Source organism: Labeo rohita, chromosome 7 (assembly GCF_022985175.1).
Source record: "Labeo rohita strain BAU-BD-2019 chromosome 7, IGBB_LRoh.1.0, whole genome shotgun sequence".
Classification (NCBI taxonomy): Eukaryota; Metazoa; Chordata; class Actinopteri; order Cypriniformes; family Cyprinidae; genus Labeo; species Labeo rohita.
Genome location: NC_066875.1, coordinates 10,070,923 through 10,087,775, shown reverse-complemented (window position 1 = coordinate 10,087,775; position 16,853 = coordinate 10,070,923). Strand labels below are relative to the sequence as shown.

The 16,853-nt window shown below is 33.2% G+C and overlaps 1 protein-coding gene across 1 annotated transcript; it reads left to right on the top strand.

Annotated features, from left to right (window-relative positions):
• The first annotated feature begins 3,342 nt into the window (after positions 1-3,342).
• dpep1 (dipeptidase 1) lies at positions 3,343-14,849 on the top strand. The gene is made up of 10 exons (XM_051115917.1): positions 3,343-3,614; positions 5,036-5,162; positions 5,809-5,941; positions 7,091-7,241; positions 7,734-7,803; positions 9,234-9,410; positions 13,017-13,101; positions 13,222-13,297; positions 13,422-13,557; positions 13,681-14,849. The coding sequence occupies exons 1-10, from the start codon at positions 3,496-3,498 to the stop codon at positions 13,846-13,848; spliced, it is 1,242 nt and encodes a 413-aa protein (XP_050971874.1). The 5' UTR covers positions 3,343-3,495; the 3' UTR covers positions 13,849-14,849.
• Positions 14,850-16,853: the final 2,004 nt, after the last annotated feature.

The following is a 16,853-nucleotide window of genomic DNA, read 5'->3' as shown; positions in this document are numbered from 1 at the left end:
ACTATCAGCTTATATAGGAAGAGAAAACAGAAGAAGATGATGTCACAAACCAATAAGCTGAAAGGGGAAGTACAAAGGCATGGTATACAGAAATTACCTGAGAAACCGGTTACCATGTAAATTCCAGGTCAAACCTATGCCCAAGGGATTTGTTGTTTGGTATAATATATAATTTGCCTAGCAAAAATTTTTATTTGCATGTTATAAGATTGGACATTAATGTTGGTAGCTTGATTTCCCTTTGACCTTCTTTATTACTGAGTCTTTCAAGTTGATCGATGACAATTTTAATCAGAGGCAAACTTATGATAGAGTTTGTTTATCTGATGACAAAAATGCTCAGCTTTTTTTTTTCACTTATGGAGTCAATTGTATATTTCAGCTTTAAGTACTGTTTTTGGTCCATACAAACAGAATTCATTTTCATTTTACAAGTAAAATTTCCCACCAGTTGCAAATGTATTTAAAACAATCTGTTTCTAGTCGAAAAGGGTTTGATGATGCGGTTCATTTTAAATGGGAGGTTGTCTGGTTCTCATGTGAACATTGCTGCATGGATGATGTAATCATAAGACATAAATTTCCTAGAAGAAGTTTAAACCACCAGGAAAATCCTCATACGTCATGTTTATAGCAGATGGTCACCAGTGTTGGGGGTAACGCATTACAAGTAACGCAAGTTACGTAATATTATTACTTTTTCCAAGTAACTAGTAAAGTAACGCATTACTTTGTAATTGACAAGAAAATATCTGAGTTACTTTTTTCAAATAAGTAACGCCAGTTACTTGTCCCACCATTTATTGATTAAAAGCTCTCCTTTCCCCATGTTGAGAGAAATCGGGAGTAAGATCTTAGTTCTAGAATAAATGTGAACATGCATTAATTCATCTCACTCACAAAAAACAGATTCAGTATTCCTCAAAATGAATAAAAACAGTGAAATTTAACACAGAATATGACACAAACCTGCAATAATTAAATACGTTAAATAAAACAAATATCCTTTATGCATTTAATAGCATTTTATTAACCAGTGTCTTCGCTGCCGACCTTCGATGATGCCATTCAACCATACTAATAAGCAAAAATTACTCAAAATAATCTAATTTTTGATTTCCTTTTTTTTATTGCTGAAGAGTTGATATTTTTTCTTCTGCGGTCTACTGTACAGACGTGAATTTACTTTTCTCAAAGTCTGAGGCTTTTGGTGTGAAAAGGCTTTTACATTTGCCTTTTTATATTAAAAACAAACAATCAAGCCCTGCCCAGATTTAAAAAGTAACGCAAAAGTAAAGTAACACGTTACTTTCCATAAAAAGTAACAAAGTAACGTAATTAGTTACTTGTTTTAGGGAGTAACTCAATATTGTAATGCATTACTTTTAAAAGTAACTTTCCCCAACACTGAAGGTCACATTCGCATAATAATACTCATAGTATATGTATATTATACACTGTTTCAAATATGACCATGGACCACAAAACCAGACTTAAGTAGCACAGGTATAATTGTATAGATTTTTCTTTTATGCCAAAAATCATTAGGATATTAAGTAAAGATCATGTTTAATTAAGATATTTTGTAGATTTCTTATTGCAATTTTTGAATCGTAATATGATTTGCTAAAAACTTCCAGAAATAGTTGTATCTAGGCCAAATATTGTCCTAACTTAACAAACCACACATCAATGGAAGCTTATTTATTCAATATGATCAAAATTGTCTCTTATGACTGGTTTTGTGGTCCAGGGTCACAATTATGTTAAATTAAATATGTTATTTCAAATGATTAACCACTGGATTTCAAAATATTGTTAGACAAAATAAAAGTTATGAATGGACATAAAAACAGACACATATTAACTAAATATATAGAAGTTTACAAGCTCATATGTTATCCAACTTTTCATATTTTGATCAGCATTTAAACCTTAGATATTATAACCTTAATGGAAAAATGGAAAAAGTGTGAAGCTTAAAATAGAGCAGTCTTGTGCTCAGTAATGTACTGTGGTACACCATAGTACTTGACAAACACAAAAACACCAAGCTACGATGGTGCCAAAGTGTAATCAGGTTACACATTAATTTCTCTCAAACCAAAACTGATTTTTTTTTACGATTTTGCCTGGAATTGAGAACCACTGATCTATTGAATCTACTGAATACTATTTGTGTTACTGATAAGGTAACAGCTCAGTCAGTTCTGTGGAAAAATAATGATTCTGATTCAAATTCAAAATTATGGCACCCTGTTCTCCAATAAAGTTTTGTTTTATTAAGCAAATACATTCCATAAACATCACTCTTTGGTTTTGCATGAGCACTTTGAGGTACAAATGCAGTGACAGGGAACATACAGTAATAATAATAATAAAAAAGCTCGCTCACAGGCTTTCCAATAAGCGTGAATAGATTTGTTCGAGCAGAAATGTGTTATGAAATATCTTTATATTATTGGCTTTAAAAGAAGGGTTACTGGCTTTATTATCACAGAAACAAGCCATGAGTCATCACCCCCGTGGCCTTGACTAAGTTGCATTGGATAAAAGTGTCTGACCACTTATTTAGTATTGACGTTGTTGTCATAAAACTTTCTCAGTTCAAAAGTTTAAAGGTGAATTAAAGTTAAATCACTAACGGTAAATCACTCGAAATGATCGATTTTTCTTTTACGCCAAAAATCCTTAGGATATTAAGAAAAGATCATGTTCCATGAAGATATTTTGTAAATTTCCTACCATAAATATATCAAAGCTTAATTTTTGATTAGTAATATGCATTGCTAAAAACTTTATTGGACAACTTTAAACTTTTTTTTTGCACCCTCAGATTCCAGATTTTCAAATTGTACATTTGCCAAATATTTAATACTTAACAAACCATATATCAATGGAAAGCTTTTTTTTTTTCAGCTTTCATATAAACATATAAATCTAATTTAAAAAAACATTACCCTTAAGACTAGTTTCTTTCTTTCTTGAGAGCCTAACAGTGCATTATTGGGTGCTGAGTGTTAAACCTATTCGTAATGATTAAACTTGTTATATTACGTTTCATTGATATGGTTAAATTTGAGTTCAACTTTGGTCTCTCCGTCCAAAGTAATACCTCTGAAAACAATGGTCCATAGAGTTCACACAGCCCTCAGATGGACTTTAAACAAAATTAAAAATGCTCACTTACTTTTACATAATCACTTATATCACCTTTCTCTATCTTTAAAAATGAAGACATGTCTTATACGGAATATCTGTGCTGTTTATTGGACAATTTTACAACCTAAAATTACACATTAACTTATATTATTATGATGGTTTCTTAATCCCAGACACTGAACTGTTAGCGTTAGTGTATCTGTACACATTAAAGAGAGAAGAAGATATACTGTGGATATAAGTAGTAAGCTGAAAACAAGAAGAGGTGTTATAGGTAGTTACTTGAAGAGCAATTCATAATTAAAGGTTACAGAGTGGGTAAATAGTGTGGTGATGATGGACTGGGTCAAGACTGTGTGTTTAGTGTTCTGGGCTTTTACATTCAGCTCTGCAGCAGATGATTATAAGGAGCAAGCACTGAAACTGATGGCTGAAACTCCGCTTATAGATGGGTAAGACAATCGATCTATTCATCTACACTACCAATCAAAAGTTTTTGAACAGTAAGATTTTTAACGTTTTTTTAAAGAGGTCTCTTCTGCCCACCAAGCCTGCATTTATTTGATCCAAAGTACAGCAAAAACAGTAAAATTTTGAAATATTTTTATTTGAATATATTTTAAAATGTATTTCCTGAATTTTTAGCATCATTACTCCAGTCACAATATCCTTCAAATATCATTTTAATATTCTGAATTACTGCTTTTTTTTTTTTTTTTTTTTTTGTTACATTATAGATGTTTTTATCATCACTTTTGATTAATTCAAAGAATTTCTAGAATTTATTTTACAATAAATATATAAATAAATAAATATAAAAAAAAGCTTTTGAATGGTATAGTGTATAATGTTACAAAAGCTCTATATTAAATGCTGATCTTTGGATCTTTCTATTCATCAAAGAATTCTGAAAAAATGTACTGAAGTGTTTTAAATGTTGATAATAATAATAATAATAATAAATGCTTCTTTAATCAGCATATTAGAATGATTTCTGAAGGATCGTGTGACACTGAAGACTGGAGTAATGATGCTGAAAATTTGGCCACAGGAATAAATGGCATTTTAAAATATATTCAAATAGAAAACTGTTATTAAAAAATAAAAAGTAAGAATATTTCAAAATTGTACTGTTTTTGCTATACTTTGGATCAGGCTTGGTGAGCAGAAGACACTTCTTTAGACTGGTAGTAAAAAAAATGTGTTTCACAATTAATTACAGAGACAGAAGTTAATCTGGAAACGGACAACAGGTTAATCAATACCTTTTGGCAGTTTTGCTTCTTAGGTAGTGTAAACATATATTTTATGGAAAACAAGACCTCAAAGTAGAAATGTCACTATGAAATAAACATCAACAATTCTTATTTTTAATGGAATATTGCAGTGATTATTATAAATGTTTTATCTTGGCACGTCATTATTTTTTAAGTAATGTGACCTCATAATCCTCATCAAAAACATTGCTTTATAGCACTTTGAGAATCTTGGATTCCTTCTCATATATGAAAATTTAGTGCATGTAAACAATTTTTCATCTTACAAATGTTTTGCTGCAACAAACTGATCTGCTACACTCTCAGAAAAAAGGGTACAAAAACTGGGGGGTGGTGGGTTATACAAATAAGTACTATTAAGTTCCTAATATGTACCTTTAAGGTGCTTATATGCACCCTTTAGGGTAAATATGGTACAAATGAGTACTTTTTAAAAGGGTACTGCTCCAGTGACAGCATTTGTACCTTTTTTTTCTGAAAGTGTAGAAAGGAAGGAAAAAATAAGAATAGAAAGTATAATTCACAGATGCTTCTATTTTCAGTTTTAATTTTCTATGATTCTATTAGAAAGTTATTTGAAATCTCTTATAAAACAGGCACAATGACCTTCCCTGGCAGATGAGGAGTTTGTTTAATAATCAGCTCAACATGGTGGACTTGTACAAGCTAAACACCACACACACCAACATTCCAAAAATCAAAGAAGGGCGCCTCTCAGCACAGGTACACACACACACACGTTTGTTTTTGTGAATTGTGGGGACTTTCCATAGACTTCTATAGTTTTTATACTGACAAAACAATATTGTCTATCCCCTAACTCAACCCTAACCCTAAACCTACCCCTTACAGAAAACATGTTTGCATTGCTACACTTTCAGATAAACATCATTTACTATTTTTAATCATTTTTTTACATTGTGTCAAAAATGTCAAAAATTTACAGTGTCAAAAATGTACACACACACACACACACATGTTTGTTTTTGTGAATTGTGGGGACTTTCCATAGACTTCTATAGTTTTTATACTGACCAAACGATATTGTCTATCCCCTAACCCAACCCTAACCCTAAACCTAGCCCTCACAGAAAACATGTTTGCATCGTTACACTTTCAGATAAACATAATTTACTATTTATAATAATTTTTTAACATTGTGGGGACCGCAGGCCGGTCCCCACAATGTCAAAAATTTCAGGTTTTACTATCCTTGTGGGGACATTTGGTCCCCACAATGTAGCAAAAACAAGTACACACACACACACACACACACACACACATAGACATGGCTACATACAAAACACAGGGACATTTAACATAACGGGCAAACTAATATTATGTGGTAATGTTTGTTTTTCTTTTGCAGTTCTGGGCAGCTTTCGTACCGTGTGATACCCAGTACAAAGATGCAGTCAGACAGACCTTGGAGCAGATTGATGTAGTCCACAGGATGTGTCAGAAATACCCAGATGTTTTTAAATTTGCTGCTAGCAGTCAAGGTAAGAAAGTGAAGCAGCAGTAAATACTGTGCAAATCCTTGTAATAAAGTGAATCAAATAGATGTCAGTATTGAACACAATGACACATTTGCAGTACACCCAGTGCTACCTTTTTACAACATAAATTATACTTCAAATTATGCAGCTTGTTAAAGGGGTCATTGGATGCCCATTTTCCACGAGCTGATATGATTCTTTAGGGTCTTAATGAAAAGTCTATAATACACTTTTGTTAAAAATTCTCAATGGTAGTGTAAAACAACACCATTTTTACCTTGCGAAAATCAGCTTTGCAAAAATCATCTCATTCTGGTCGAGGCTGCTTTAAATGCAAATTAGCTCTGTTCGCCCCGCCCCTCTCTTTTCTCCATGGAGAGACAAGCCTGTTTACTCTAGCCTCATTTAGCCGCGTTTAGCCGATAAACTCGCTAACTAGCACATTATTAGGAAAGGCGATCGCAAAGATTCATAAAAAAACCCTTATACTCACTTCTGTTGTAAGTGAAGCTGAATCATGAATGATTCGCATGAACATAGACGGATATATGTAGATCGGGAGGTGCATTCCCTTCATTTCATCTTCAGCAGCTCAGATGTTGGGAGTAAATGATGACCACTATGTTCATTATTACATCCAGCAACACAACACCTCAATCACTCAATCGGAGAAATTCTTGTCTAACTTACATCCCTGCTCCAGCATCGAAACAAAGAGGGCGGACTGTTACAGCTTATCTGAGGTAAAACGCTCATGTCAGTCAACTATCGTGGGAGCGGCCTCTGTGGGTGTGACGCCACAACGACAGGCATCTGAGAATGGCTCGATTTGGAAAAGGGAATATTATTTTTACTGATTAATTAAAAACCACTGCATGGATTTTTATCATTATAGGGTAGATTTGTACATACACTGCCAACACACATTAATGTTCAAACAACATGTAAAAGTGAACTTAGCATCCGATGACCCCTTTAAGAGGGATAAAGTGATAAAACGGATTGAAAAATCATCAGCAACAGCCTCCCATCAACACCATATCCACAAAACAATCTGGAATGATTGTGGTAGTGATAAAATGTAAAAATTCTATGTGTGTTTGTAATTGTTTATAGTTTGCATTATAAACTAAAACTAAAATGTTGTTGCAGATATAATGGACGCCTTTGAACAGAATAAGACAGCAAGTCTGATTGGGGTAGAAGGTGGACATTCGATTGACAGCAGTTTGGGTACTCTGCGTACCATGTATCATCTGGGCGTCCGCTACCTCACTCTCACACACAGTTGTACCACACCATGGTGAGTGGCTGTTCTCAGGAGAGTACTAATTGTACTTCATAGCACTTTAAATAAACAGATAGCCTGAGATGACAGCATGAATGCATTTACGTCAAAGTAAAAAGAACATACAGGTTGGTCCAGCGAGATGAGGAAATAACAGTTTGAATGATGATTTCATTCGTTTGGAATGAAGTAAACATAAACCTGCCTAGAAAGTGTGGCAGAGGTGGTTTATTTAAAAAAATTGCAACGCACCCACATATTACATTGGCAACAGTAGTGTGTGACGACTGAGGGAAATTCCCGGTTTGTTCAACTCTTACTAGAAGCCGTTCCACAGAATTCATATTTTGTGTGTAAGGTGGAGATAAAATAAAAGTTACATCACGTTTCTGAAGAAATGGCAACATAAAAGGCCACATAAGTGCACGTCTGTTAGAGAAGCGGTTTTAATTTCAGCTGAATACCCTATTGTTTCCTTTTCCATGTTTTGGTCTCACTTCCTTTTAGGGTAGACAACTGGCTGGTGGACACGGGATCTGAGCCTGAAGTGCATGGTGGTTTGTCTGAGTTTGGCAAGGTCAGACACACAGATACTTTAATGTCAAATTAGTACCAAAAAAAAAAAAAAATCTTTGGAGCAATTAAAGAAAATACTCTAATTTGTTAAAGTCAAATTTATTTGTTTGGCTCAAATAATATTTATTATTTGGTTTAAAAATAATGGCTCGAAACAATATTTATTTTCCCAAAGAAAAAAACAATGTAAAAAGATCATTTATTATAAAGACTATATACCATGCTTAGTAAAGTATTTACTTCAGATATAAGCCAAAATTGTATACATATATAGTATATAGTATATATGTGATAAAATCTAAATTTTCAGCATCATTACTCCAGTCTTATTATTAATAATATTATTATTATTATCAATGTTTAAAACAGTAGAGTACATTTTTTCAGGACATAGAAATTAATACTTTTATTTAGCAAGGATGCTTTACATTGATCAAAAGTGATGATAAAGACATTTATTATGTTACAAAAGATTTCTATTTTAGATAAATGCTGTTTTTTTCTGAACTTTCTATTCATCAGGAAAAAAAAAACACTGAAAAAAAATTCTACTTAGCTGTTGTTAACTTAATAATAATAATAATAATAATAATAATAATAAATGTTTTCTAAGCAGCATATCAGAATATTAGAATGATTTCTGATCATGTGCCTGGAGTATTGATACTCAAAATTCAGCATTGAAAGCACAGGAATAAATTACATTTTAAAATATATTTAAATAGAAAACCGTTATTTTAAATAGTAAAAAATGTACTTCGGATCAAATAAAGCAGGTTTGGTAAGCAGAAGAGACTTATTTTAAAAAATGTTGACTAGTCAACATTTGAAGTGAATCAGAAACTTTCATCAAAGTTGTCCTAAAACCAAAACAATACCCGTTCTTGTTTTCAAGCTTTTCTATAACATGAAATTTGAATTTTCACTTAAAATCACTTTTTTTTTCTAAAAAAACTAAACACATTTCATATTTTTTTAGTAAAAGAAAAAAAAAAATAGTAAAAGACTTACCGACATTAAAGACCTTATTTTTTATTGTGATGTTTATTTGAAATACACATAATATTTTCTGTTATGTACTAAAAAATAATAATTTCAGCTGTCAGTAAAGCTATCCATTATTTGTTCTGCACATCAACACTCTAAATATAAAACTGTCTTATATAACTTATCCAGATGAGACTAGACCTTTTTTTTCTAAACTAAATATAGATAAAAAAAAAAAAATAAATAAATAAAAAAAATACGAAACAATGTACTATGGCACATTATTTATAGAACATTTATTAAGATAAAACATTTAGTGAACTCTAAAATGTTATTAACCTAGACATGGTGGTGGTTATTGTAGGCCACCCTAACTTGCTGTTGTGTGAGAAAGCTTTACTTTTTTTGCTGTCTGTAGTGACCAGATTGATTTTATCCCTTCAGCAAGTGGTGCGGGAAATGAACCGCATTGGAATGCTGATTGACCTGTCTCACGTGTCTGAGAAAGTCATGAATCAAGTGCTGGACATCTCTGAAGCTCCCATTATCTTCAGCCACTCTTCTGCCTACAGCATCTGTAATCACAAGAGAAATGTTCCTGATGATGTTCTTTTGAGAGTGGTAAGTGTACCATCAATTTACAACCTCAGCATGTTACATACCAAAGTTTATTGCCCAAAAAGAATAGACTATGACACACTTACACCTCCATATATATAAAAAGTGTGTAATACGTTACTTATTTACTGATTTAAAAAGAGATGTTATAAAAACTTTAATTAAGCAAAATCACATGGATAATCACGGCTTTAGCACAAGGTTACAGGTAATCAGCCATTCTGACAGTCAGTATGTTAGGGTGGTTACAGTGGTTCAGGCGACAGGATTGCCGAATTACTATAGAAAACTATCAAACTATCAATATCAAGATAGTGTAAAACATTATTTTTTTTAACTATAACTATATGAATAAATGAAGGAAATGATCAAATAAATGAAGGAAATAATAAAACATATACCGTTACTTGTACACTGTAAGGTACACAAAAGTGGAGGCGTGGATCTAAACGCAGCAGTTAATTTATTCAGTAAACACAAAGAAGGTCTAATACACTGGAGAATAACCAATACAAAACAGCTTGAACATCCAAATGCATAGATAATAACCAACAACTAAAGACTAACTCAAGAGGGCTATAAACACACAGGGTAATGAATGAAGCGAAACAAGTAAACAACGTGATCAGTAACTACAGTAAAAATAAGAACACATTTTGAAACCATGACGACCAAAGAAACAGACAACAAACAAAAGAAAAATTGAGATGCAATCTAGAAATCTATGAAAACAAAATTAAACCTAGAACTGAACATGACATGCATTGCATGCCTACATTCCACTTTTTTATCGCTCAAAAAAAACTCATTGATGTGAGTCATTGATTACATTGCTGGCAGAATTCTTGCAATGGGCAGAACTTGAATGTCCTAAGTTCTTGATCATTTGGAATTTTATTTTTTTTAATTTTTCCTCAAATTTGTTAAATGCAGCAATTTGAATATAGGCTGTTTTAAATATTTAATATCATAGAGTTGTTTGGGGTGGTGATGTCACAATTGTGTTGCATTGTTGCATTTGTGTCAGTACGTCATAAATAGAAAAAGGCATCAGTTTACTGTTGGCGAGTTGTTACGTCGCAACGCTCGAGTCTGGTGTAGACACAGTGTTAGACTCGCTTCCCTTATCTACTTCATGAAGAGAGAAAGAGAAAGAGAAAGATAGTACAGAGAGAGTAGCTTTATGAAGGACAAGAGAAAAAGAGAGGACTGACCACTGAAGACTTGAGTCTGGCTAGCTAGAGAGGTAGAGAGGAAGAGCACAGACGCAAGAACAGGGCCAAAGAATACAAGAGCACTAGAGAAAAGATAGAGAGAGCAATATTTACAGTCTTCTCTTATCCCTTCCATGACCATATGACAGTTAGCAGTGGCAATTAACAAACCACCGATATATACACATCTTGGCTTATAGGCCTTGATCACAATGGCATGAGAATATATTGTAATTTGGTCAGGGGTTTTTTGTAACTAATAGTCATGAGAACTATGAGGTTAACCACTAATGCCTTTTCACACTGCTCTAGAAACAGTTTTTTTTTTTTTTTTTTTTTTTTACAGAGAAGTGAGATTTATGTGGTTTTGTGTACACCAAATGTTCCAGTAGTTATTATTATGGCACTTGCTCATGTCAGCATGCAGTATGATTTTTTTTTTTTTAGAACAAACCCCTAACCATAGTTATTAAACTACTGTTCATAACTCTCAAATTGTGTGCAATTAGCAATCAGATTTACGCCCAGTTTTCACCTGGTGGATTATATAGGGGTGAAATAACATCACAGAGACATTGGGGTTGACATGGGTCACCCTGCAACAACACAGCAATCACTTAAACGTTGTGACAACAGCTACAGCAACTGAACAGTAAAATGGACAGTTCACACAACTATGAAAATTATTTCATAATTTACTCACCCTCAAGCTGTTCCAAACCTGTATGACTTACTTTCTTCTGTTGCACACATTTTGTACTGTGGAAGATATTTTGAAGAATGTTGTTAACCAAACAATTGACGGGAACCACTAATTTCCATAGTATTGCTTAAATATCTGTTTGTGTTTTCCACAGAAGAAAGAAACTCATACAAGTTTGTAACTACCTTGAGGGCAAGTAAATGATGACAGGGATTTCATTTTTGAGTGAACTATCTCTACGAAACATAACTCTAGAAAGGCTACTGTGTCATATTTGATGGGTAAATTTAAATTATCAACATGATTAAAATGTTGTTGAAAAACTATTATACACAATATACTACATGACTTCTGTTGTCTGATTCATTTAGGTTTCTCTGATTATCCATACATATTTTTTTTTTTTAGGAAAATCATGTCAAAATGTGAGTGTCAAATATGACACATTAAGCTTTTAATGACCTTTTTATCTTAATTTTTCCCCATATATATATATTAGCAATTGCACCAAAATTACGTATTTGCGCAGTTTGGATCTTTAAAACTGAGGGTTTTTTTTTTTAATCCATAAGTATGAGCTTCATATTCTCCTGTATCATACTGTTTTTTCTGACTATTATTTTCATATGTTGGTCTTTACAGGGTTAAAGGAGAAGTCCACTTCCAGAACAAAAATTTACAGATAATGTACTCACCCCCTTGTCATCCAAGATGTTCATGTCTTTCTTTCTTCAGCTGTAAAGGAAAACATTTCTGCATTTTTCTCTATATAATGGACTGATATGGTGCCCCAATTTTAAACTTCCCAAAATGCAGTTTAAATGCGGCTTCAAACGATCCCAAATATGGTTGTAAACGATCCCAACCGAGAAAGAAGGGTCTTATCTAGCATAACGATTGGTTATTTTAATAAAAATAATACAATTTATATACTTTTTAATGCCAAACGCTCGTCTTGTCTTACTCTGCCTGGACTGTTTTTGTTCCAGGTCATGACAGTTAGGGTATGTCGAAAAACTCCCATCTCATGTTCTCCCTCAACTTTGAAATCGCCCTATATCGCTGTTTTACCTTTTTTTATTAAGGGTGTTTGATCTTCTTTGCATGTTCACTTTGCAAACACTGTACTTCTGCAGTGATGTAGGATGATTTTGAAATGATTTTTGAAGTTGAGGGAGAAAATACGATCGAGTTTTTTGACATGCCCTAACTGTCTTGAGTCAGAATACACAGAGTTCAGGGAGAGAAAGGCAAGACGATCGTTTAAGATTGAAAAGTATTTAAATTGTATTTTTTAATGAAAATAACCAATCGTTTCGCTAGATAAGACCCTTCTTCCTCTGCTGGGATTGTTTACAACTGCATTTGGGATCATTTAAAGCCGCATTTAAACTGCCTTTTGGAAGTTCAGAATTGGGGGACCATACCAGCTCATTATATGGAGAAAAATGGAGTAAAGTTTTCCTCAAAAAACATAATTTAATTACGACTGAAGAAAGAAAGACATGAACATCTTGGATGACAAGGGGTGAGTACATTATATGTTAATCTTTGTTTTAAAAGTGGACTTCTCCTTTAGGTAGCACTCGCATATTATTTCGAAAATGTAAAAATCTAGTTTGCAATCTGTGTGTATATAAAAGGAGAAGTGTAAATTTAAATAGTTTATATTCCAAAATGTTTCTGTTTCAGAGAGAAAAGCAAGGGATTGTAATGATAAATTTTTATAATGACTACGTAACCTGCCAGGATGCTGCAAACATCTCAGATGTGGCCGGTGAGTTATTTTGAAAGCAACCTCAGTGTCTGCTACCCTCCATAGTGCTCCTTCATTGAGCACTTTATGATATAAGGCAAGGCATTAATATTTAACTTGACTTCTTTATATGAAATTCAGATCACTTTGACCATATCAAGAAAGTGGCTGATGCTAGTATCATTGGATTTGGAGGAGATTATGATGGTGTGCCAAGGTGAGCATGCTGATTTGTGAATAGCATTCTAATCTAATCTGATCTTGCAGCTCGATAGCACTGTGGTGCATTTCACATTTAGTTTAGGACAAATAGCAGGACATAATGCTATGGTTTTGAACAGGGTGCCAGATGGTCTAGAAGATGTATCAAAGTACCCAGACCTGGTGGCTGAACTTCTTAGACGTAAATGGACAGAGGATGAGATTAGAGATGCTCTGGGACGGAACCTGCTGAGAGTATTTAGAGAGGTGGAAGCGGTAAGTGCAAGGCACACACAGTCACACATACATCAGTTTCACACTAATATCAAATCTACTACCCTGATTGCTCACTGAACCTTTTTTCCGAAAATTATAAAAGTAACTTTTATGTTTCAATAGGTAAGAGATCGCATGAACGCAATCAAGCCAGATGATAAACCCATACCTCTTAAAGAAGTCCAAAATCCCTGCAGGACAGACTATGGTTATCAAGTTAAATCCAGTTCAGCATCCATACAGGTTTTCTGTCCACTATTGATTTTTACACTACTAAACAAGTTATTATAATCAGCCCCTCAGTGGACTGTCTAGTTCTGTAGTACTGTTTTGGGGTATGCAAATGATCTTTGACAAAGAGATATAGGCATTATGCAATGACTAAAAACATATGTGCCCTGCTTCTATATGTGCCCTGTTAGATTTGATCATTTTCTTTATTTGAATAATGCCACTGATCATTCTGAACAAAAGGATCACTGAATGTTCCTCACTCACATTTGCTTATTGTCTTCAAAAGACTGTATCGCACGCTGATGTATATGATCACAGTAGTTATTGTGTGTTGACAACATCCAGAGTGTGTCAGTCTTGTGCTGTGAAAAAAATCAATCCAAAAGCTCCACCTAGTGGACACACTGTTGAATATTCGGATATATTGAAGTCTTCTTGCATAACATAATTCTCTATATGACCTTGTTGATAACAATGACAAAGCTGATTATTACATTGTATTGCCTCTTATTTCTGTTATCTAACCTTTATAAAACTTATCATTTTCATGTTATCATTCTCATTCATCATGTTTGCTTTATAGCTGTATGTACTACAATCTTTACATCATTAAATGGATATTCTAATATAAAATGCCTAACTCTGTGGATACCAATAAAGGTGCTAAGTGTAGCTAGAAAATATAATTACTCTAAAAGATAAATTAGCCCATTGGTTTAGGGGCCTATAGGAAAGATTAAAATAAATCACAGTAATACAATATATAAAAATTATATTCATAATAAACTAAACCAAATACATTAAATGTTGGCATGGAGACACGATGCCTCAGAATATAAGACTTCTAATAAATACTGTAGAGAATATATATAAATTTGAAAGTAAAAGTTATATTCAAAGGCTATGTGGTATATATTCTATACTGTAATACTGATGCTGTATTGTAAGTCTGTTTTTATGCTGACACCTGTGAAGATTTTAGTCAATGACCTGTCCTCTAAAATTTCAGATACCTTTATTATTTTGTTTGTGCTTGATATTTTTTGTTGGATAAATGTGAACTGTGTAATTAATACTGTGGAGGAGAGCCTGACAGGGTGTAGTATTGTGTATAGAGACATTGTTAGAAGAGATGTGGGTGTCTTTGGATGCTGTAACTTAAAACCGTAAGTAAGTGTGCACATACATACATATATAAATAACTTTTTACAGATAAATTAAAAAAAAAAACAACAACAACAGGAAAACTGGCACTGGTAACTCAGAAATAGGAATTGAAGAAAGCTATAAAAAGAAAAAATAGGATGCAGTAAATGTTAATGATGGTTATAGGACCTGTGAATTATAAAAATTGTTTTATCATGCAACCTAAAAATTTGCTTCATGTTGTATTATTCACATTAAGTGGATTTGTTTAACTAAAAACATTAATTTAATGTGATGGAATACACGTGACTACAGGTTACACAAACAAAAGTGTCAGATCAGATAACAATAGCATCCTAGGGGAACAACTGCATTTTAAAGGTGTGGGTCATGAGTTTCAGTATGTTTTTAGCAATCATTCTTGGAAATCACATAATGCATTCTATAATATAATTCACTTAATATAATTTATTTTTTGACAACTGATAAAACTTTAAATAATTATCTGAAGTTGCATCTTTTACCCTGTTTATACAGTAAACATACTGTAAGTGCCTGTTTATACCAGTAGAGTGCTTGTGGTTATAGCAAGATCTGCATATGTCCACAAAATCATTCTGGGAAACTTGTAAAACTGAAGCTTAAAGCCAAAGTACTGTTAAAAGTCAAAACTGGAGTCATTTTGGTGAATGCTTTCTTGTATTTCCTTTTCAAAAAGTGTTAGTCATGAAACTGTACTTTCTTTACACGTCAGTGGCCTTTTTCATTAATACAATATTATCTTTACATTTTACAGTTATTTTATATACTTCTAAGACTTAAACCAGCATCCAAGGGACTGAGTAATCAACCACGCAATACAGCCTAACGACATCCTACATATTAATCACGCAGAACATACAATCAACTAAACAGGAACACACTAAAACACTCAAAACCACTAACATAAACTTAGCATTGACAGGTTTTACAAAGGCACCTTTTCCTCACAGTGTAAAAATCTTGTCATTATTTATTCATTTATTTATTTATCCAGAAAGGACCAGAGAAACGAGACAACCTAGATGCTGGATGTAAGGAGACCCTGATGTCAAAGCACTTAATAAGGTTCTCCAGTTTCTTTCTGCAGGCCTAGTTCATCCAATTAGAAGTAACCTGAGAGCTAGTTTAGGGACAGGCTGAACATGACAAACAAACTTGATTACAGAAGAGTAAAGACATCCTTAAAAAACCATCTGTTCCAAAACTCTCTATACAGCACGTTATTGTTTATCCTAGGAGGTAAATAAGGGTCGTCACTGGTTCAACTGTCCCAGCATGCTCACCATCATCTGTCTACAGGAGATTATAGCTAAGCCCTGATATTCATTAGTCTGTGGATCAAGGTCTACAGACTCCAAATCTACATATTTCACTAAAGTAATACGTCACGTAAGGTACTGCATTACAGTGATTTTGCATCATGCATACATGTATTCTGCATCATGTTGTGCCTACAGTAAGAACACCCTTTTAAAAAGTTGTTGTGCCTTATCACTTTTATGAAACTGTAGCAATATCAATATGATAAAATACGTTAAGTAACTTATTAAATGTTATTGTTTAAGAAGAATTAAATTGATTCTTCTGCAAAGTAATATAGCTCATTTGTCTAATTTAATAAATGCAATATTTAATTTTATACAGATTAAATCGAGACTACTTATGTAACAATGTTTTGTTGAAATCTCCATACATCAAGTAAATTAATTTACTATATAATCTTATTTTTTCTCTATTTTTTAGCTAAAGAAGTGAACTAACAACTATTTGTTGTGAATAAAAATCGAGAAGGCATTCAATCTGTAGGTTGGCGCGCAGCCGCGCACATCCGCTGGTGTTTAATATCAGAAAAGCAGAGAGATAAAGAACGGCGG

Coding starts and splice junctions, on each gene's coding strand:
- dpep1 (XM_051115917.1), top strand. CDS start 3,496: ATGATGGACTGGGTCAAGACTGTGTGTTTAGTGTTCTGGGCTTTTACA. Junction 3,615..5,035: donor GAAACTCCGCTTATAGATGG/GTAAGACAATCG, acceptor CTTATAAAACAG/GCACAATGACCTTCCCTGGC. Junction 5,163..5,808: donor AAGGGCGCCTCTCAGCACAG/GTACACACACAC, acceptor TTTCTTTTGCAG/TTCTGGGCAGCTTTCGTACC.